This window comes from Notolabrus celidotus, chromosome 5 (assembly GCF_009762535.1).
Source record: "Notolabrus celidotus isolate fNotCel1 chromosome 5, fNotCel1.pri, whole genome shotgun sequence".
NCBI classification, from domain to species: domain Eukaryota; kingdom Metazoa; phylum Chordata; class Actinopteri; order Labriformes; family Labridae; genus Notolabrus; species Notolabrus celidotus.
In genome coordinates, this window is record NC_048276.1 from 15,498,805 (window position 1) to 15,523,052 (window position 24,248).

Sequence of the window (24,248 nt, forward strand, 5' to 3'; positions counted from 1 at the left end):
AGCAGGAGAGGGGGGGAGGGTGTCTGCGAGGCGGCAGGTAGTAATGAATGCAGGAGAATGATATTTTTATACATGGACACAGACATATCAAAAACATGGAGCTTTAATAAATGCTACAAGAAGTGTGAAAAACAGTTTTTTTTTTACATCAGATACGTTTCATGAGAGCTTCTGTTTGGCTAGCCAGAATCTGATCCATGTCAGTAACATGTGTGACAGTGTTAAAACTTCATTCATACTGACAAGTCTCCCTCCTTTATGGAAATGGCAGATTGCATCTCTTTTGCATGTGTTTTATCCACAAACCAGATGGCAATGTGGCAATTTAGTTTAATGATTCCTAATTAAAAGAGGAACACCAATGGAGGAAAATTTGCACTAAACCCAATCCTGTTTTTCTTTGTAAAGGCAAAACATTTCACCAATACTGAACATAATTCTGATATATGTGTCATTTTGCTAATTCAAATGCTGGAGCATAGCATGGAACTCATTCTGTGTAAATACCATCCACTCTCCAGAACAAATTAACACACAACTATGCCTTTATCTGTGCTTCACTTTGAATGCTTATACTGCTAAGAGGAAGGAAAACTACTGGTCTGAATGAAAGCAAAAGGTTTAGTCACACGTCCACATGAACATTTAAGCCAACATGTTGGTGACAGACGATGTTACTTATATTCAAAAATGTCTGTAACCCGATATTAGACATGTTGGCTGTTTTTGAAACGGCCTGCTACATACTACTTAGGAATGTAGTAGGCAGTAGGTACTGCCTACTACATACTGTGTTTGAAATATTATGTAGTATGACCGCTCTGTTGGATCTGTTCTGCAGTATGCTGAGCCAGACGTCACTGAATTTCCGGTTTCAGAAAGCGGAGGTAAATAAACCATAATAACAACGGCCAAGCTGATAAAGAAACTGCTTCTTTAGCATCCACTTATGATTTAAAAAGTTAGGAAGTGGTTTATATGAAATTATATAATCTCCACAGCACCTAAAAACAGAGTTCCCCTCGTCAATAAAGAAGAAAAAAGAAGAAGCAGAACGAGCGCTGTGCATTGTGGGAAACAGTACGTGAGGCAGACTGGTCCGATGCATACTGTGAAATTTTCCCGAATCAGTAGACATCCGGGGAGTTTTGGCATACTGCAGATTTTGCTCCTTTTCTCATACTGCTTACTACATACTGAATTTTGGCCAAATCAGTACGTACTGCTAGTATAGTATAGTAGCCAAAGTGAATAAAAAACTATACAACCATCACTACCCACATGCTCATGCATCCTCCAAATTGGGATGAACACTCGCGAATGAGGCGATGCATCCATAAGAGGGAACCACTCAGATTAAGAAGTTGCACCAGAGGAGTAAAGTCAAAGTTTCTAACAACACCCATGGTGATGGTAGTGAAGGTATAGATTATGTTTCTGTTATCAGACATTAAAACAGGGGGGGGCAATGGTCTGTGAGTCCATTAAATACATCACAACATGTGGACAGGAAATCATTTCGCTGGTAATACCAATGAGACAAATTGACAAAGAGCATAACATCCAGTAGATACAGATGCCCAACAGGCTTTTGGCATCCATTCCCCATCCGATCTCCACCGGTAACAACATATTCATGTTTAGAATTACCAACCTTTTATATTAAAAAGAGATGTATGTAGTGTATATCGTGACATGTAAATTATACGGTCAAAGTATTTTTTATCTTAAACAGATTTAGCAGGCATGAATAAAATGCAAAATTGTAAAGTGCATTTAGAAATAGTTGATAGATGTACTGCCACTGCTCACAGTGCTGTCAGGTCAATACCAATGTTCTGTGTTGTTGCAGGTTGTGTGGTCACTTCCACTGTAGCATGTTCAGGCATGTCTGCTCAAACATGCCCATTGTAGGTGTGTGCAAATACTCGTTGGCACCATCACATCCTATACTCACACACAGCTGTAGCTCAGTTGGCTGTAAAAAGACAAGCAAGGCACACAGCCACGTCTGGACTTTACACTGGGACCAGTCATTCACTTTAACTGGCTGCTGTGCTGTACTAGTGCATACACAGTAACATGCCTAATGGGCAAACTGTGGCAGTAAAGAAATTGGACAGCATCAGTGCACATAATGATTGCAAAATTATGATTTCAATATGTTTTGAGAATAAATTCTGCCCCACAAAATCCTGCCTACTTCATTAACTCCTTTTTCAATCCATTTAATTCTGCATTTGATCTAAAAATAAACATTCGGAAACACTGCATTAGCTTTGGGATCATGGCTGCAGCAGGTGGCCGACCTTTCTGTTTTTGCGGTGGAATAAATGAATGAAAACAAAGTGCACCTTTTTGAATATGTTTGTTTTGAGGCATCCAAGTGTGTATTCCGTGTCTCTATTAAGATGTGCATTTTTTCAGCATGTCACGTCTATTCAATTACCATTTCCACACTGAACAAGGTTTGAACTGGCACAAGCAGATGGCGAAAATGACAATTACTTGAATGTGTTCTGTCAAGAAGCAATTTTCAAATGCATTCACACTCATGGAGGATTTTATGGAAATACAATGTTTGAGTGTATTTCAGTTGTGTTTTAGTATGCAGTCACCAAACAACAATATGGAGGGAGGGTTTCGAAATAAATACTATGAAGCCAATGAGCATACCCTATATTTCCTGTTAAGTCTTTCTCCTTTGATTGGGAGTTACTTTTACATACACATCCTCTCATTCTCTCTATTTTGGCAGCTGAAAGACTTACTGGCAGATGATTCAAGGCAATCAAGCCGTCACTTGGGCGAGATACCGCCCGTCCCACTTTGTGCTTACCTCCTATCACATTCAAATGAAGTTCAAATCAAATCAAATTCAAAGCTGTTTCAAATGTAATTCTGGCTTTTCTCCCAACTCTGCACCTGTGGCAAACACTTGCCGCTTACACTATGACACAGTTTTGAAGATTTGAGAAATCTTTTTAAGAAATCTTTATTTAAGATGCAAAAAAAGAAATGAAAAAAGAAATAACCTGAGAAAAAGGTGCAAGAAATTTAAGTGAGAATAATTTGGTCAGGTTAACTCAATGAATTTTTAAGATGCAATCCTCACTACAGTTGGCCTGAGTGTCAGAGTAAAGAAAGCATTAACATATTCCTGCCTGTCAGAACCACCTCCAATACAGCCGGCTTCAACTAAACCACTAGAGGGAGAAATAAGCTGTGATTCACCTCTAAAAAGACAGGCTGCTATGCAAAATATATTTGGAGAGGTTAATTTTTCAATCAGAACTGAAATGTGTACTCAGTCTTGTCGTGACACGCACCTTTTCAGCCTACATAATTTTATTTCTGCGGGTAATTCGTCTCTAAAAGGGATGACTGCTCCTCGGTGGCTTTTACAATGTGTGTTCAGCTGGAAGAGACGGATGCTGGGCTGGCGGTGGGCTTATCAAAAACAAGTCAAGGCAACCCACCAGGAGGCGAGGCAGAGATGAGGATAAAAAAATCCATGCTTCTGCTCAACTAACCATCAAACCTAATTACCTGTGGATAGGACTTATGGGCCACATGTTGGGTTCAAAGTTTCCCGATCAGGAAGTGACTTGGGAGGGAGCTTTAGTGTGTGTGTGTGTGTGTGTGTGTGTGTGTGTGTGTGTGTGTGTGTGTGTGTGTGTGTGTGTGTGTGTGTGTGTGTGTGTGTGTTTGAATATGTGTGTGTGTTTGAGGCTGGTCAATGTGTCCGTGACAAAAAGATTAGGGCTGAGAGACGGGGACTTGGTGCAAGATCTTGGCTCAGTGCCATTAGTTCAATCAAGCAGATTTATTTAGCTTTTAGACAATTCGACCAGAACCCTGAGATACCACTTGAGAAAATAAGCTAAAGATTATTCATGGCATGGCGGCTGAGATAGGGATCTGTTGTCACTCTCTGGCATCGCATGCACGTCGGCACACTTGCTACATTGTTCCCTTTTTCCTACGGAGTGAGCCCACTGATCAGAAAACAGCTACAATAAAAGGTGTAGGGCATGCGGTTAATCAAACGTTGAGGCAAGCAGGGTGGAAGGAAACATAATGGCTGCCATGTAGACGCTCATGTATAAAATAGCTTAAACATAAATCATAATAAGAAACACTCTAATCCCGACTGTAACCTGGACTCATGACTGAATGTAAGAGCTTTCTGTTTATACAAGCTGAGAAATGTCTCAAGTAATTACTGATCACCTCTGAGGATCACTGATGAGTGATGTTGACTTTACATTTCATTCATCGTTTCTTTGGAACGTCTAGATGGTTTTATATATTCCAGTTTACATTTTCTCTCTATTAGAGGGTTTGTTTACACTCGAAAAAGACGAGAGATAAGTTCAACATTTATATCATAACTGTCCTTATCTTTATCGCCACTATTATCCCTCTATTACTCCCTCTCCACCACAAGTTAAAACACACTCCTGCATTCGACAGTCAGAGGTGGCTTCCTCGTCCTAATATACGTATCGCCTCAGGCTCTGTCGGCATTGACAGACTTTTTATGAGGAACAGAGTTTTACTGGGACAGCATTTGGGGAATTTTTCGTCACCCTATTAAAATAATGGCCGTAGTCATTTATTTTAAGTTTTTGGGAAAACACAAAAAACCTTACCAAATGCAGAGCATATGATATTTATGAATCATTTCAATCAAAAAGGCCTTCGCGGTGGATGACTGTTGACATACATATAATGTTGTGTGTCAATTATGTAACATTAAAGAATAAAGTGACTTAGGCCAATTTTCGAACATTCTAGTGTGACTTAGGCAGCTTTAAACCTGGCTTAAACTGCCCTTTCATTCCATAGTGCAAACTCAAGACTGAAATTACCCTGAGTTAAATTAAACAAATGTCAGGTAAATCAAATTGGTCAGGAGGCAGTCCCTTTCCTCACTTCTCCAGGTCTTCTTTGCTGGGTTCTTATTAAACTTAACCCATTTCCAACATCCAGTTTTGACAACTTTTTGAAACCTGACTATTAACTGTCCTTTAATTCCATAAAGCAAACTCAAAACGTAAATAACTCTAACATAAATTGAACAAATGTCAGGTCAATAGTAAACCTTATCCCTCACCGGTAGCAACTGATTCAAGAATCATGTTTAGAGCTTCTTCTGCACTATAGATTCTGTTGCTTCTTGAAGCAGCTGCCATCATGACAGCTTGTTAAATTGCCCAAGTCAGACATTTTATCCTAAAGAATCAAAAATTTTGACTTAGGACAATAATAAAATGGCCTAAGTCACCCTCTTGACATAGGCCATTGTCCTATAGGGCATAAAGAGCATAATCCTTTCAACTAAGGATTAAGGCGATTTTACCAGAGGTGGACAGAATCATCAAGAGATGATTTAGGCCAAAAACAAATTTTCGTCAAAAAATGACTGAAGCCATTATTTTTATAGGGTGACGATTTTTAACTGCAACACATTGGCATTACGCCGATGTGTGGGCGCTGTTTTTTAAACAGTCCAGTGCAGCTGAAAGGATGCTGTAAAAACAACTATGCTTTTAGAAATCCTTGTATCAATGGTATAGTGTCTAAGGAAAGTGTCCTGGCCTCACTAGACCAAAAGCCCAAACAGCCTTCTTTAAAAGAGCACTTTACCAAAAACAAGGAACCCCTTCAGATCAGTCAGAGTGAGTCTACTGTATTGCCCTGTATGAGAGCCTTCCTCCGTCCCTGTGTAGTTTTTTGCCAGTGCTTGTGAATCAAATGAGAACTCTGATTGGCTCTATTAACTAAACACCAATGCAAATGGGATGATAAGTGGACTCTTATTAAACTCTGACCAATAATGTCGGGCACATAGTCAGTGGTCAATTTACATCGGAGTAATTGTTCTTTGTGATGTAAACAGTGTGCATGTAGTTTGTGAGGGTTTGACTCGCTGTGAAGTGCAGTCAGTGAGGACTGAGACGTTTTAATGTATGCATGTTGGCATTATTGATTAATTAATTGAGACTGTGTGTGTATATTCTAATGTAATAACCTCTTACCCAAGAAAGTCACAGATGAGTGGCTCCACCACACTTGTTTCTAATACCACCAGATGAGCGTGAATTTGTAAGAGGTTTGAAGGGCTTCATATTGGTCTGTTCACCATTTTTAGCAATGCTAATGGCTCCAAGGATGGCAATATCAGTAAAGCCGTTTTTCGACCTGAGGAACTTTACCCCTGAACTACGTGCATTTCGACCGACGGACCCAGGGCGAAAAAGTAGTTCAGGGGTAGATAATATCCCACCTGAAAAGCCCCTGCTAGGCGGGTAGTACTTTTCAAAAGCCCCGGGGCTTTTGGGGGGCAGGGCCTGCAATGCTGAACGTGTTTGATTGGTAGATTAACCGCAGTGCTTTTATTCTGCCCGTCATCCACAATAACATCACACACATCTGTGATTCACTTGATTTCTCTTTCTTTAATTTGTTCTATCTTTATTGTGTGTGTGTGTACTTTTCAAAAGAAGAAGCTGTGATTCACTTGATGTAGCAGCTTGTAACAGAAGTCTTCTCTCAGCCCAATGCGAATGCGTCTCTCCTGGTGTTATGGTTTTAAAAGTGACCCTGTAAACTGGGGACCTTCAGCTGAATGTAACCGTGTTTGTGGAGTTTACACAGCTGTTGAAACACAGAGGGAGTTTCAAGATTCAATATCCTCATCAAATATTTAATGATCGTCTGAAAACGTTTCCGAGGGATGAATCCGGCTGAAAGTCGGCAGTAAACAGGGTCGCTGATTAGACCACAACACCAGAGATCTCCGCCACTGCTTTTTGATTTAAAAACGTTTTTAAAGCCGTGTTGAAATGTTTTTGCTATTTGCGCTCATTTCCTATCACGTTGATTCAGTGAATCCATCTGTGATTAAATATAGCACAATCTAAAACAGCGTGAGCTGAGTCTCTTCATGCTAACAGGCTAACTGTTGTGTGGCTCATAATGATACCTGCCTGTCCGTCTGCTTCTATGGTGTCATCTGTGATGAATGGCATTTTTTCTTTGTTTAACTGCCCTCTACTGGTCTGGTGGTGTAGTGCCTTTACTTTTTATTTCCTCCATACATCACTTGCCTGATTTGCACAATCGTCATGGGATAGTATTTATGGATATTGTACGTACATTCATAGCTGCCAGGGGATATGTCAAAGTTCCTCTCCTGACTTTTCTGTGGCCCCAAATTGGAAGGATATTTTTTTTTGATGATTCTTTGTGTTGTTTAGTTTACAGCTTAGAATAAAGTACAACAAAAAGAGTCCATTTCTTCAACAAAATAAGGAGAGATGTACGGGGGGGAAAAAAACTAACAAAGTTTTCTGTGCAATAAATAAGACACTTGAAACAAAACTAGAACCACTACATTCACGTCCTCCACTGAAAGTACATTTTTCTTAGCAATTACCCCATTTTGTTTGGCCTACTTACTCTAGCCGGGCAAAATATACTGAATATAATGAGTCATGTCACTACCAATGTTGGACTCTACAATAGTATCAAAATGAAACCTAACAAGCAATTTCCAATGAGTCCATACTTTAAGATAGAGGATGACTTCAGGCTTTAAATCAAGATATCCTAACACTTTAAACAGACCAGAGGATATTCAGACACACAAACACACACTGGACTGAGCAGTAAGTGTTCCACAGAGGTAAAACCTCAGAGACTTCATTAGCCCTGCACATCAAACGCCTGCTCATTGTGTACATTTCCATGTAAGAGCGTTTGTCTGGTGATTTGGAGGAGGCGATGCGTGGGCGGTACTCATGGCGTGAGCTGGACCTGGCCAAGTCGCCTGTGCTCCTTCTGACACCTTCTCCCAGTTGCTCCTTTAAGTCATTCCTCTGCACTTGAACTGTACACACATTGTGTTATTTAATACAAGACAACCTATCAAAGCAAACAACCTGTGACAGATTACTTTTTTGGATGTAAACGGTTATTTATGTTTAGTTTTATAAAACCTGACTGCTGCTACATGGTAGGTCATGGAAGAAACTTATTCTAAAAGCAACACTTGACGGCACGTGTTTTTCTTTTTCTATGTTTATCTAGACTGCAAGCTGACAATCATGGGAAAAGCTATTGTTTTTTCTGGGAGGGGGGCTTTTCTGTAGATATGTTTATGGATTTATTTTGCAGAATCTGCTGGAGATGTCAAAGATTGTCAGCATTTGAAAAAAAAAATAAAGGCATATTGAATTTTCTGTTTACTCTGTACCTCTAAAATGTGTATAAAGCATTACAGTTAAAGCCTTCTATTGCTGTCACCATGCTGTTTAGACATTCGGGGTGAATCCATGCAGAGGGCTGCACAAACACCTTTAGAAAACGTCTCAAGATCCACAAAGCTGCGTGTTTCAGCTCAGATGTATGGTGCAAAAAATCTGCAGCGTCATCATCTGAGCTGCACTGTGTCAACTGCCTGTTCTCCAGGTGGTGCTGAGTCATGGTTCACACTCACTGGTTTCCTGGAGCTCAACAGAGGGGGGTTGGTGGGGGTGGGAGTGGGGAATGGAGCAGTGACAACCCTCTGTTAAGAAAAATGTCTGATGAGGATGAAAAGGGTTATTTGGGTTGAAAAGCAGTTTTGCATCCTCTTTAAAAGCCAGCCATCAGATGTGAGCCGGAATTTGACACCATCATTTTGTTTCTCATTTGGCTGTGACATGCGGGGGCACAAGGTCTGTCACTCAGAGGCCGGCACCGGCTTCTGTGGACCTCCACTCAGACATGCCTGTCTCTGCCTGTCGAAAAGCAAGGGCTTGAGCTGCAGTGACGAAAATCTTACTTTCTCTCCTTTTTTTTTCTTTACTATTTTGGTCTTTCTTCCCCTTTTTCACTTTTGGCCTGTATTTTTATCTTTCTATTACATTTTCTTTCTTCCATTCTCTCTTTCATCTGTATTACTGTTTCTTTTTCCTAGTGTCTTTTCTCTTTGTTCAACTTTTTTCCCTCTCTACATTTTGGAGGTCTAGTCTTTTTTCCTTTCCAATATCTCTATTTCCTTCCCCTTCTGACCATCTTGTTTCCAACTCCTATTTTTACCCTTTCTTATCTTCTTTCTTTCTGCTTTTCTTTTGTATTCCTCTTTTTTATTTTATTTTTTTGTTTTTTTTCAAAACACTATCAATCTTTATTTCATCTCCTCTCCATCTGTCTCTTTATTTCTGTACATCCTTCCTTCTGTCTTTAATCTCCATCCTTCTTCTATTTTCCATTGTACCTCCTTCTGTCTTCCATTGTTTCTCTTCTTCCTGTCCTTCCTTTTTATTCTTGCTTCCTTTCCTTCTGTTGTTCCTTCTTCCTTTCTTCCTTCTGTACTGCCTACCTTCCCTCTTCCTGTCCTTCCTTGTTATTCTTGCTTCCTTTCCTTCTGTCGTTTCTTAATTCTTCCTTCCTTCTGTACTGCCTTCCTTCTCTCTCTCTTTCTGCCCTCCCTTCCTTCTTCTTTCTTTCTTCCTTCTGTCTGTACTTCCTATCTTCTTGCTTTCCTTCTGTCAATCCCTCTGTCCTCCCTTTGTTCTTTTTCTTTTTTATTAATTCTTTCTTTGTCTTCATTATTTTATTCCCTCTCTTTTTTTCCGTCTTTCTTTCTTTCTTTTTCCTTCTTTCTTTCTTTCTTCCTTTCTTTTCTTCTTTCTTTCTTTCTTTTTTCCATGTCTTTTTTATTCTTTTCCTTCTTTGTGTCTCTTTTCTCCTTCTTTTATTATTTTTCATTCTGTCCTTGTATCTTTTCTGCTTGTCTTTTCTACCTTTTTTCCTTATTTCCTTCCTTCCTTCCTTGCTCCCTTCCTTCCTTTTTGTGAGGCACATTGTTTAATATTGCATACAGAGAGTCAATTTTAAGGAGATTTAAAAGCAAAATTGTTTATAATATGCACAGCCACCTCTTTGTCACTCTTTTGCGCCATCATGGCAGCATGAACCGAGGCCATACAAGAGACAGAATTGAACATAAAACACCTAAATTAGCTTGCTTTGCTCATTTTAAGGTTCTCTGTGGAGATTTTTCCAGTAGCATTATGGAGCTGTGATATGAGTTGCTCCCCATTTCCTTTGTTCTATGCACCTACAAAAGCACACAATGGGATGGGTGATGCATTAATGGTGTCATACTGTTCCACTGATCTACAGGTGACAGTGGTGTGCAATGTGCAAGCAACGACTAGGAGGACGATTGCATACAGTGCATTTGGGATGAGTTAATGTAACTTTTGTTGGTACACAAGAAAATCCACAGGGTCTCTTTCCGTTGTGACACACAATTCCACAACGAAACATGCAACAATGCTGTTCCTTCAAAGCTTTACACTGGACCTCTGGTGCATTAATGTCCTGCCAGGCTTTCTTCCTTCAAACCCTTTTTTCAAGCCGATCAGTAGAACATACATGCAGCATATATCAAACATATTTCCCACCCATCTGGGAAATAAAACCCCTTTGAATCTCCATTCCTGCAGAAGTGTTCTCCCACATAGGATTCCCTGAGGACCAGATTGCAGTTTGCCAGGCTGAGGTGGAGGCGTGGAGGTGCAGGCGCCCACCTCCACACCAGCCTGATGGTGAGACTGCTGCAAATTACTCATGACACTTCCTCTGATGACATTTTTCAACCGTTTCCCTGTTGAATGGCATCTCCAGCCCCCCCACCATCACCATCATCCACCCACCACCACCACCACCACTAACACCCTACCCAACACACACATTAATTCCCCCCTTCTATCTGTGTCACAATAGCACAGCAGAGATTGCTGCCTCCTGCCTTCACCTGATTGACCCCTTTGAGCAGGTGCTGGATCCGATCCAATCACAGTCAATCTTCTTTAAACATTTCATTCTTTAAGCAGAACAGGGGCTCAAAATTCCATCATTCAATGACCCGATCAGTCGCCGATAACACAATCAAGCCAATCCCGGCTTATCCCCGGGGAGCCATTTCAGGAGGGACAGCTGGGAGATGAGACTTCAGACGTACAGAAGGGTGTCAATCTCCCCTGATCCACCGCTCTCTTTGAGAGCCGCCTTTACTGCGCGGCATCTCGTTTTTTTTGGAGGAGACTGTCTGATGGATATTTCAGAGGATCAGCAACAGTCAAAAATCTATTAAATCCTTTGATAAAGGTCAGATTATTTAGGTTAAAATTCTGTTAAGACACTTGCATTCACACAAATGTTTGCTCTGTCATACAAAAGCAGGCACACACACAAAAATGATGTGATTGTAGTGCTCTATTCTTCAGCGGCCATTTAAAAGCTACTCTATTGGAAATGTTGCTGGGCCACTGGGCAAATAAAGGTCAAGGGGGATATGAAATAGTTTGTCTAACTGGCCCTTTCCCCCATGTGTGTCCCTGCAGCGTATCCACATTCATAGCCAATTCATTTATATTGCTCTGCCCTTCTCGCTGCTAGTCTCAGTCACTAACTACAAGTGACTGCAATGAGATTGAAGCCTCTGGCTAAATCTCCACCGCAAGGCACACGCTCCATCATTGCTGCTCTGATCACTCCTTATAATCACTGGAACCGCACTATATCCTCAGCTGATTGGGCGAGTCGCAGCCAAGAGGAAACAATCAAAGAATGTCAGCCGATGATGGACACCCAGGCTCTGGAGTGCTGGTGGTCACTGTGAGCTACCATGTAAATGGCATGCAAATGTGCACCTGCACCAGCCGACAAAGAGGAATGAAGGACTGTGGCCTTTTGATTAGCTTCTTTTCTCACTCATATAAAGTGTATTTTTTCTGCATTAATCATGCAATGTTTGCTATTTCAGCCAATGACTGAGAGGGATTTGGGTTTTCCTTTCATCAGAGCTCAAGTGTAAAGTGTGTTTAACGTGCAACTTCACAGTTTCTCAAGTTTTAGACTTATTTATAGCTGTGACTGTAAGAGCGTAATTGTCCCATCATTCAAGGCTAAATTTACCCTCGCAATCAAAATCAATACTACAACATTGATAATCAATGATTCTCAACCTATGAAGTGATTAAGGTGCATTTTCTAAGAGAGGACAGTAAAAGTGTTGTAATATCAAGTTTTTAAACAAACATACTTTTTCTTAAAAATAATGATGCTTTTAGAGTGCTTTTCAAAGTACAAGTTAGAAATGGTTTGTGAAAGGCAGTGCAATAAATCTGAACAGTCATTAAATTGTTAGGCTTTAAAAGAAAAAAAGGCACCAGTGTAAAAATGGGAAACTACAAATATTCTACCATACAGTTGAGAGAAAACATTGAATTCAAGTGACAGCACAAAAGTCTCTCCATTAACTGCATGTCATACAGAGGGACTTGAAAAGAAGAAGAAAAAAGGTCACAACATTATTTCACTGTCCAAACAGGTTAATCCTTTAGAGCATTCCAGAGACAAAAGTTTGACCACAAAACAAACAGATTTAATTACATTATGTTTCTCTGGCTGCGTTTGACTACCTGCTGAAGTACCTGAAATTCTCTAACCTTGTTAAAAGTGAGCCACTTGTTTAGGTATGCAAAATGAATTCTTGCCGTCTTTCCAGTCAGTCACACAGTTATTTTTCTGCCATTTATAAAATCTAAGGGCACGAAAAATGTCAGCCGTGGTATTAGATTACCAAAGCTCCAGAACAAATTTTGTGCATTAACCGAGGAATTCTTCTTTTTTTTTTCTTTTTCTTTTTTGATGCTGTTATAATTTCCTCTCATCTGCTTCCTGTCAGTGGAAGTATGAGAGAAGAATGCAGACGCTTGCTGAGCCAGAGGTGAAACGCAACAGGAGCAGTATGCAGCTGCTGTAGGCTGATGTCTTTTCTGTGTTCTGATTATTTTCTCTTACATAATCTCACTTCTTTTGACAGCGTTCCTTGTGTTCCAACAGGTGTAAGCACTTTTTTTTCTCTCTCTCTCTCTCTCCTTCTCTCTCTCTCTCTCTCTTGAAACATTTGTCTCGTCTCAGGACGTGAGACTCTGCTCTGCTTGTCTAACTCAGGAGTGACCTTTGTGCGTCTACCTTTATCCCTCCTGAGCCCAGTGGCAGTGAACTGGTTAAGCTCCTCCCCCTCCTCCTCCCATTCAGCTCCACCTCCAGGATCTGGCTCTAGCCCAGTGGAGCATGAGAACCAGGACAGACTGGACATAAAGGGACGATTGTGGCAGCCCAGTGACATGGAAGCAAGTAGCTCTGATGAAACTAAAAGTCAGCTTGAGGCATGCACTGCAAAGCTCGGCCCACGGACAGGAGGGAGTGCAGGAAAGTGAAGCAGTGAGCAGGACTTGTTTGAGCTTAGCCAAATAAGGGCACTATGAGATGCAGCAAAGCCGATTACAATAAACCAATGAGGACGCATTAGCCAACCTAGCAAATTACGCCTTTAACTGTGAGGAGAGAGCTCTTTTCATGCCCGGGCAGGGCTCTGCTGGTACGTCACAGCCAAATATAAGAGGTGTCATCACACCATATCCTGTCTTTAATCAACTGCTGCCTCAGTGGAACATCTTGGGGTGTTGGGTGTTCTGTTAACAGGTGTTTGTTTTATTGGAAAATAAAAGAATACTTTGGGGATCAACAAAACACAGACCTCATCTCATATTTACAATAAACACTGGTTTGCCATTCTGAAGAAAAAAACAAAACTTAATTAAACCTTAACCTTTCAAGAAAACGGTGTTATTGAAGCCTCAACACTGTACTGTTGTTGCAGCTGTGATTCCAAGGCTTGAATAAAAGTAACACATTGCACAGAGAATCCCTGCAAGCACATTTTCTGTTTTCAGCTGCCCCTGACCTTTGACCTTAGAGCAAGCACAGTCTCTACAGAAGTTAACATTATAAAGACTTCATGCATAATAATGACATAAACTTCTGTAGGCTAATTTTGGAGGAGTTTCTGTTTTTTTATGTAAGCCACAGACGAAGGCAAGAAGGCAATTGCATTAAAAACACTTGCAAATGACTGTGCACACTGCAAACATCACAAAATTATTAGATGAAAATGGCAAAAACATGTTTTTTGTTGAGTGCAATGTCTAAAGGCTAACATTGCCTTTTCTTACAAGTATAAATCTGCACAATGGCACAAATTGTGCAAACAGCACACTGCCTCATTTGACTTCATTGCAAGACAGAAGGAGCAGCAGCAGCCTCCAGTTAAAAGTCCTTGAATATAAAGGGAGGCCCGGCAGTGCTGATAAGATTGTCTCATCTGGCTTGCAGGGTTAAGGTGCAGTGTGCAGTGTGAGAGAAAAAAAAGGCAGGCAGGATGTGGCTACTATTAGGCAGGTAATGGGATAAGTCTGAGATGCATTAGAATCAGCCGAACAGAACCACACACTTCAACACTTCAGTTCTGTTCGAATGACTGTCACAACCGCTGCAAATGCACACCTTCAGCTTGTAGTGTGGGCGATGAGGAAAGAGGAAGGGGTGGAAAAAAGGGGGGAAAAAAAAAAAAAGGTGGCTACGGTTCCTCTGAAGTTGTGCCAGGCTCGGGCATGTGCTCTTTCCTAATGGTGTCGGCTGGGAGAGTGGCATGGAGACTGATGTGCATGAGAGCTGTCAGCCTCTCGCCGTAACAAATGCTGCCTCTCCCTCCCCCTGACAGAATGGAGACAGAAGAGGAGGGGCTGAGGAGGTGAGGGATGGAGGAGTAGGTGAGGCGAGGTGTGGGGAGGTGTGGAGGTTACAGACAGAACCTGTGACCCAATTGTGGCCACACCAGCTGTTTCCCTCCCAACCACCTCCATCTCTGTAGACCACATCCTGCTAATTGGCCTATACTGCCTCTCTCTCTCTCACACACACACACACACACACACACACACACACACACACACACACACACACACACACACATACACACACACACACTGACACAAACACAGCACTTTCTAAATAATATCAGTGCAACTGCTTGTTCCCACTGAGGAGGAACATTTGCCTTTGCCTTAAGCTGTAGTTTCCCGATGATTGATAAGTGCTTCAAAAACATACTTCCCAGAAATATAAATGACTAGCTGCTAGCCCTGCGACCACGCAGGCTAATGTACCCCTTGACATGCACATTCGCAGACAGACAGACTGATGACTGACAGACACACTGCCACCAAGATTCTACGGAGGGGAAACTGAATTAATTGGTTTTCCCTTCTGTGGATAAGTCCTCCGAGTGTTGTGTGTGTGGCGATAATGGCAGGTTGCAGTGACAGGCAGGTTATTTAATAAATCCGGGGATGTGTAAGGCAAAAAAAAAAAAAAGGAAGGACACACGCACACACACACAAAACAGGGGGAAGGACACCTCTTTTTGCTCTGCATCTTGTCTGCCATAGCCTACAGTGTCTACTCTGATTTCCTTATTTTTTTTCTTATGGAGACACTCAAAACACACACACACACACACACACAGAGAGCCCTAATCATGCACCCACATAAATACACTTAATCGCTGACACACTCACGCATGGCAAGAGCAGTACTGCAGACACATCCAAGCATGCACAAGTAGGGCTATAAAAGCAACACACAGAAACATGCACAAGATCTCGCTCAATCAGCCTGATTTGTTTGTTTCCTCCTAAGCGTTTGAGGATTCCTCGAGGAGGGGAAAAACTTTGTATAATCAAGTCAATTATGTCATTCAATCAAGTCGAAAATCATTTCGAGCCCCTTTCTCAGATCCATTGATTGCAAAGTCGTGCTGAATATTTGCTCGCTGCGTACTATTGTGCAAATAAGCTGTCTTTATTTGGTAAGGCAGGACAGTGGCCGTGGTGGTGGTGGGGTCTTCAATAGTACTTCCACAGACAGAGACAAAAAACAAAGTCCTTCACCTTGCCTGTTTCAGTCAAGAAAACCACATAGAGGGTTTTTATAAGGGATGGCTGGTTGCATATTGTCTCAGAGGCGAGGAAAAAATAACAGTTTCTATTAATTTATAACAGCTCTTCTGTCTCCTTCAGGACATGGTGCATTATGTGCCCCATGAAAAATCCATCCAGAGTGAAATTGTTTAAGCTCAAGGTCAAGTGCTGATGTTAGCAGGAGTGTGTGTGTGAGCTGAAGGTGACCTTGCCTGATGTGGAATATGACATGAGGGAAATGGATCTGCGCTCGGTGTGGGGAAATTATCTGTGAAATGCTGCCACTGTATCAAAGCCTGTTTGCGTGAGCCAGTGTGTGTGTGTGTGTGTGTGTGTGTGTGTGTGTGTGTGTGTGTGTGTGTGTGTGTGTGTGTGTGTGTGTGTGTGTGTGGTATGGATGTCCTTGTATGATATTGTGAGCATATATGCCTCCCTCAGCTGGGGGTACTGGTCAGGAGAACAGCATGCAGAAAGTTCTGCAGCAGACAGGAACAAACAGCTGAATATGAGCCTCTGCTGAATGAGCTGGGTGTGAAATAATCTCTATTTACAGAATCTCCATAAAAAAATGTTGAATCTGTTCACACAGGACCAGACTTTGGTATGAGAAGCGTTCTGTTGTAAGTTTGTAGTCAGAGGAGTATTGAGCAAGCCCGTATCAGCAGACTTTGGTGTATGGCAGAAATGGCAGTCTGTACAGTGAGCAAAAGCAGGCGGAACGCAATCCGCCATAATGACATCCCAGCTCCCATCGGCGTTAATCTGATGATTATTTATTTATCTCTATAAACAGATATCTGCATGCAAGTGCAGCTGACAATCAGTTCCAGATCAAACATTTCAGTCTGAGCAACAAATCTGCTTGATGCTGTGTCACAAAAGCCAATCAGCATTTAGATTTCCCAAATTCCTAGAACACATTAGATATATTTGATCAGGCTGCCTTTGAATAAACAAGCATTTAATATTTGTTTTCCTCTTAAGGACGGAACTGAAGAACCTTACATTCTTACTTTTTACAGATCTGCATTATGTTAAACTTAAGACCCCTAAATTGCAAGTAAGACTCAAAAAAATCAGTTTCAGACTAAAGCCTCTGTGTAATCAACTATTTACAGTGAAACTGAGACTTATCAGTGATATTGCATTTGGTCTGGATTGGTGTGGTATGGTTTGGTACTATAAAACTTGATCATGCTTACGTTTCAACAGCAAACTCTACCCTTCGGCGCTTCACTCTGGATGCGTGTTCACTGCATGATGGCTTCAGAACCATAGACTGTATAAAATATGGATGTAGTATCCGTGGCGTCTCCCATCTGTTTCTGATGAGCTGTTTTGAGGCCAATCGTCGGTGGCAGCCATATTGCTGCTGTCGAGTGATTGTGACGTAAAGAGGCGGGCTTTGAGCTTCCTAGAAAACAGCTACAGTGTTCTTGCCTTTCAATCAAGTCAGCTGTGCCTCTCATTGGAAGACTCGTAATCTCAATGTCTTCGAAACTGCTGCGTTAATAGCCCCCATACAGTGTGAGCCGATCGAGAAATGAGCTATCCAGACTACACTCGTCATTTGTACCAGGCTGTAAACATGTTTATTTCTGCTGTAAAGATCGGCTTTTTTGAATTGGTGTGTATGTGGTTTCTGGTACTTCTAGAGCCAGCCTCAAGCGGATCCTTGATGAACTGCAGTTATTAGCACCACCGCATTGGACTCATATTTTTAGACCAGAGGTTGCTGCTTGTACGGCTTAACTTTAATATGGGCATGTACGTTAGAAAATTAGGCCATCGCTTCTGCTCTTGTAAATAGTGAGTTTCACATGTGTCTCAACCATCAAAAATCTAGAGGTAACAATTTTTCCGCGAGCAGCTCTGGGCCAAAAGACATAGAAAAATTACATATTGCAGTCTGTATTGGCTTCATCTAAATTTTCCAGTTGTGCCCGAGACAGTAATTTGGTAAAAGAAGTTCCATCCGTAGTGCTTTATTCAAGCCTACAGTGAACTTTTTTGGGGGAAAGGTTGACATGACATATGTTGGCTGCAGGTAAGCTATGCTAATTATTTAATAACATCGGGTTGCAGAAAATATTTTGTCTTGTACAATCTCCCCTTTCCTTTTACATCCATCTCAGTGCCCCTCTCTCTGCTGAGTTGGTGTCTGTGTCAAACACTCTTATTTTTTTATTTTCACAAGATAATTTCCTTACAAGACCTAATCTGACACCAGTAGAACACCTGAATGCACTGATATGAATAAAAATGTACATAAACTTTTGTCAGAATTAATCAAAAATACATAATTTTACTGATCAAATAACATCAGGTAAGAAGAGATATAATCATGCCCTTTTCTCTGTCTCAGTCAATAGATTGCAGTGTATTTAGCTACATGTTTACGATCAGATAGGTAGCCTTAGTTCCCAAAAGAAGGGTGCCGAAAAAATAGGACGGTACAAATCCAGTACTTTGTTACGTTTCCCAACTTTTGATAATGGAAGCGTCTATAATTGCATACCATACCACACCGAACCAGACCACTTGGTAGAAAAGCAGCTAAACCAATGATTGGGCGCTTCTCTGTGAGATGTAACAAACCAAGTGATGATGGTGTTAATTTGCCGACATGTCAGGAGGGATGGATTTCAGTTCTCTGAAACTAATTGGACTGTAAACAATTCAGCCTGCCTTCATTCCTAGATCTGACAATATTCATTATCAGGCGTAGCTGATGGGTTTTGAGATTGCTGTGGAATAATGTTGCCACTACATAAAATTCAACATCCTTCAATGTCCCACATTTGTCACTTGAGTGGTAGAGAAACAGAGAGAAAAAACATACTTCTGTTTTATACCAGAAGGGGTTTGGTCATGGCAGCCAGCAGACTGTGTTTGTTTGCTCTGTACGCAGAATTCATGTTGTTATTGACCAGCAATGGTGGACTGTGTACAGCTTCTGCCATAGTTTCAGCTGTTTGCTCATCACAATAGAGATTTATTTGTCTTACTGTCAGGAAAGGAGCCAAAATGGTGCTGCTGGCTTCTTGTAAGGCTCAAAATTACTGACTGACTGACTATTGTAAGAAATGGGAGAGCTGTCCATGTGGTCTAAATCACTGTAGCACATTGAAGTGACAAGGGAGCACTCCACAGTGGGTTAATCCGTACCAATCAAATGCTCAAACTACTACTTTTATATCACCCTAATGATGATGAAGTAGGGCTTTTTGTACGATAATGATTTTGGTTTCTGATGGTGGATAGAGTCGATTTAAGAGTGGGGATGGCGTGCAGTGAGAGACCAATGGTTCAAGTCGAATTTATGACAAAATAATCTGTACCATTCCATATATGGCTATGACTAACAATTATTTTTTATGGTTCATCCTTTCCTGTCCATTCCTCTAGTACACAATGAAAAGAGCAAATCACCTTTGCCAAAAGCTTTCTCTGAATTGATTTTTTTGTCTAGGTCCAAAAAAAACGTTTTTCTTTACTGCCATTTATGAATAACAAAAGCAGCAAATAGAAGCTGGACCCAGACTCTAAATAACCCAGACAAGTTTTGACAACTTTTTTCATTTTATCCTCTTATCAATTAAATCAAGAAATCATTGCAGCTCTAATCCAATCACACTCAACAACACAGCTTGTTGCAGATTGGAAAACCACTGGACTTTTCATAATTGTGACAGGGAGAGTAAAAAAATCACTTACCTTCCCAAACTGTTCAAAATACTGCTTCACATCTTCCACTACTGTATTGGCCGACAAACCTCCCACAAATATTTTCTTTGTTCTTGTGACCATCTGCAGAGAAAAGAGAGAAGAAGAAGAAGAAGAAGAAAAGAGGATTAGAAATGAGGCTCTAAGTGAACTGTATGAGCAGCACCTTTGAAGGAGACTGTATAAGAGGAGAGAGGACACATTGTTGCTTAAAAGGAAAAACAGTCACAAATAGGTTTCAGAAACACTTCACTTTAACAGCGGTTTTATGGCAAGGTCACAAGTACTGAAGGTTCTGGCAGGAAAAAAGGCTCTTGGCTTCTGGCTTCTCTTGGCAAAAAGAACACGAAAGTGAATTCCCCCTCACAATGACATTTCAAATCGACGCTCTAATCAAAACCGACTGTGACAGAATTAAAGACCTCCATTTCATCCATTAAAGTTTCTGTTTATCTTTGCAAAACTTCAATAGGAACAACAGAAATAATTTATGGACTTTCAAAAAACAATTAATGAGTGCTGGAAGATGGAATCAGAGTGCATTAAAGGCTCATTTAGTTTCAAACTGCAAGAATATTAAGGATTATTACCCACGGCATCAAAAAGGGCACCAACAGCTGCTGCAGAGAGTACATGCTAAATTTAGGAGGGGGGGATTTCTCAGGGACATACAGTAAAAATTAAGCACCAGTGTTAGTGTTATAACTATGAAGGGGAATACTTCTTTTTATTCAGATTACTCATAAATATTTAAAGAACACTATTTTAAAAGCAGTGTAATGTGTTATGTTTGTAAAAAAAAACATGCCTTAAATTACATCATCCTGTAAATAACCAATACTTCACAACAACCCTTTCTTATCTAAAACTAGGATTAACAGGTTGATGTCTTTATGCCAAAAATGTTAGTTAAAAGTAAACATACATGAAGTCGATCTCAACTATAATATCAACCGTCATATTCAATACAAAGCAAACTACAAGTTCAAGCCGCAGTGGTCTGTCTGTTTTCTGATTTTCATTAGTATTGTATCACAATTAAAAATTCTGGTATTGTGACAGCATAGGGGATGAAGTTAACACAATTAATACCAGTTCTTTATCTACATCTTGACAGTTGTAACCATAGACTGTATAAAATATGGACATAGTATCTGTGACGTCACCCATCTGTTTCTGAAGAGCTGTTTTGAGGCCAATCGTCAGTGGCAGCCATATTGCTGCTGTTGAGTGATTGTGACGTAAAGAGGCGGGCTTTGAGCCTCCTAGAAAACAGCTAGTGTTCCTGCCTTTCAATCAAGTCAGTTGTGCCTCTCATTGGAAGACTCGTAATCTCAATATCTTGGAAATTAATGCGTTGGAAAAAAATTCACCCCCCGTACAGTGTGAGCCGATCGAGAAATGAGCTATCCAGACTACACTCGTCTTTTGTACCAGGCTGTAAACATGTTTATTTCTGCTGTAAAGATCGGCTTTTTTGAGTTTGTGTGTATGTGGTTTCCGGTACTTCCTGAGACAGCCTCAAGCGGATCCTCGATGAACTGCAGTTTTTAGCACTTCTGCATCGGACTCAATATTTTTAGACCGGAGGTTGCCGCATGGTTGTAACCCAAATATTCACCCAGTACCAAAAGTGCAAAATGAATGAATGAATTAATAAATGAATGCATAAACGAATTAAAACAGTTTCCTCATCTTTTCTCTTATCTATGCCTATTGATCTTTTTTCTGTACAAGCTCTGGAACAGACCTCTGAGAATGCCAACCTCTTGAGTTGGTTTTATTTGCTGATACTGCACACATAACATGTTATGATCACATCTCACTGTTACTGCTAAAGCTCATGAAAACACTAATTAAAACAAAGACAAGTTAGTTTTTTATATTTTTCAAAGGTTACAGAAAATGCCCAGGAGCTGCTGATCATGTTCTACACCTCAATCATCCAGTCTGTTCTGTGCACCTCCATCACTGTCTGGTTTGGATTTGCAACCAAACTAGACAAACACAGACTGCAACGGACTATAAGGGCTGCAGAAAAAATCATCGGTGTCAACCTGCCCCCCATCCAGGACTTGTACCTTGTACCGGTCCCGGGCCAGGAAACGGGCAGGTAGCATCACCGCTGATCCCTCACACCCTGGACACAAATTCTTCAAACTCCTCCCCTCCGGCAGGCGCTACAGATCACTGTGCGCTAAAACAACCCGCCATAAGAACAGTTTCTTCCCCCAGGCTGTCACTCTGATGAACACTAAACCATAACACTGTCATACCTGTTTGATCAATACTCGCTGTAAATATACATGTAAATATACAATGCAACAATTCTCCAAGCAGAATTCCATATTTCTATTTTTTGTACTATTTAACTACTATTTTTTTAATGTAAAGACTACCTCTGCTACTCACCACTGCACTTTTTATCATTGTATCATAGTCATGCCTATTTGTTGTTCTTTTGTATTTATAGCTGATGTTATTGTTTGTTTTTGTTTTTTGTTTTTTTTATTTTGTATGTCTTATTCTTATGCCTTGTACAAAGAGAGCACAGTTTACCTAAGTCAAATTCCTTGTGTGTTCAAGCATACCTGTCCAATAAATCTGATTCTGATTCTGATTCTGATTCTGATTCTAAACAACGGTGAAGCTCAAGAACTTCATGTCTCTGTGGAAGCTTCTGTGGTTATGCTTTGTTCTGATCTGCCCTGACAGCAAAACAAGGACTTGTAGTCTGTTTCCACTCACTGGTTATAAGACATACAAAGGTGATGCTATAAATTGTGTTTGAGGTGGAGTGCATTTGTTAGCTTAAGGATGTAAATACAATTTGGGTCTGATCCACTACTGTGGGTCTACTTATTGGGAAACAATAAGATCAATATAAAGACACTGGACTTGACCAAAGCTTTTAAATAAAAGAGTGGAGTACTGTAGTTACTGTGAACCCTATACATAATCCTTACTGGCTCGTAAAAGGTGCCACATCTACGCCTCAGATTGAGAATTTGTTGATATGATGTGGCATAAAATGATTTTTGATGCCTCGCTCTGTAATCTGTCTGGCAAACAAAAAAGGGTGCAGAAAAGGCAGCGGTGAAAGTCACAGCTCTGATCTCCCCTGGCTTGCCCGAATCAAACAAAAATAAATGATGGGGGCAGGATAAACATACTCGAGAGACGCACAGCAAACTATCAAGGAGGCTGAAAGAGTCTACCTTGATCAGAATGCTGACGGAAACACTTTCGATTTATGAAAGAGGCTTAACGCTGAGGAAAAGAAGAAGCAACATTCAGCTCGAGCCGAAGTAACCATCTGTCAAGTGCTTTCCAGGTGCACACAGTCTCACAGGCGCATAGCCTGCACATATGCACGCAGCCTCCCACACACGGACCCTCTCTTATTGCAGTCTTTTTTTATTTAGCTGCTGTGATTTTTCATGTTTTTTTTCTTGTAATACAATATTGTTTTACCACAGAATGCAATTAAGCCAACTTCTGTAAAAGAGAAAAAAAAACATGTAAGGACAGCAGAAGCCTATATGAATATAAAAAAAACAGTAATACATTTCAGTAGTCTACATTTATTCTCCCCTCCAACTCCAATTTGTAAGTGAAAAGAGAAAAGAGATCCATGCTCAGCATGAACTTCAGCGCTGGAGGTGCTGGCAACTGCAAGATGAGCACTCGGGGCCCAAACATTGTCCACACAAGAATTCAGACGCTCTGAGCTGTGCAAGATCGATTTCACATTTCCCTGTGCTGCTGAAAAATCATAACAAATTGCAGGCTTGAGTTGCAGTCTGCAGCTAGGGGGCGCTATAGTAAGTAATCACTATTGATTTATGAAAAAGACTTGAATAAAGAAAACACATTCAGCCCTGCTTCCAAGTTTGCCTTACATTGTAGGGACAAATCCCATCGCAGGCCAAAAAGCATTTTCTTTATTAAGCACTCTGTGAACCACCTTTATGAAAGGAGGCTGTAAAACTGTTGACAGGACATTCTCAAATGCAAACAAGGTCAACCTCATTCTTTCTATCATGAATTTTTGATTTTAGGAATTGTTTGTTTATGAACCTTTCCTCAAGCCAAGAAAAGTGAGCTGGCAGTCCGGGCCAGCAGTTGAAACACTACTGAGCATATTCAAGTTACCCCAGGAGTGACGCGTTTACAGTTTCACTCTGTGTATTTATTTTCTGCCATGTACTGAAAGGTTCTTGAATGACATGAAAACTTCCTTGAGTCCTTGAGCTGGGATGGTATTTTACCTAGGCACCAGCCTAGGGGTCCAGGTCTCAATGAAACCTTTAAACTTAAGAAAGCTAACCTCTTCTGTTTAAGTCCACTTATTATTCAGAAAGCAACACATTTGAAACATGTACAGATTGGCTCTACAACGCAAAAGAGGACTGGAGTGTTTTTATCTCTACGAGTGCAATAAATATGAAATTGGTCCTTGTGGTGACACGCTCTAGGCATTTTTCGACTGCAGGAACTACCCGGAACTAGGGACTTTACCCCTGAAATACTCCCCCCTGAAAAGCTCCATCGTTACGATGTTTGTGGAGTTTAAACAGTTGTTGAAACACAGAGGGTGTTCTTGGGAATGCATACTAGTTTAGTTATTTA

General features: G+C 40.8%; 1 protein-coding gene across 10 annotated transcripts in view; it reads right to left on the reverse strand.

Moving 5' to 3' along the window:
- The window catches only part of msi2b (musashi RNA-binding protein 2b), a 345,174-nt gene that overhangs the window by 212,989 nt on the left and 107,937 nt on the right, over window positions 1-24,248 (reverse strand). For all 10 annotated transcript variants that reach the window (XM_034683452.1, XM_034683446.1, XM_034683451.1 and 7 more), the window contains one exon: window positions 19,608-19,700. In XM_034683452.1, the coding sequence (XP_034539343.1) occupies window positions 19,608-19,700 (93 nt within the window). The remainder of the gene's footprint in view (window positions 1-19,607; window positions 19,701-24,248) is intronic.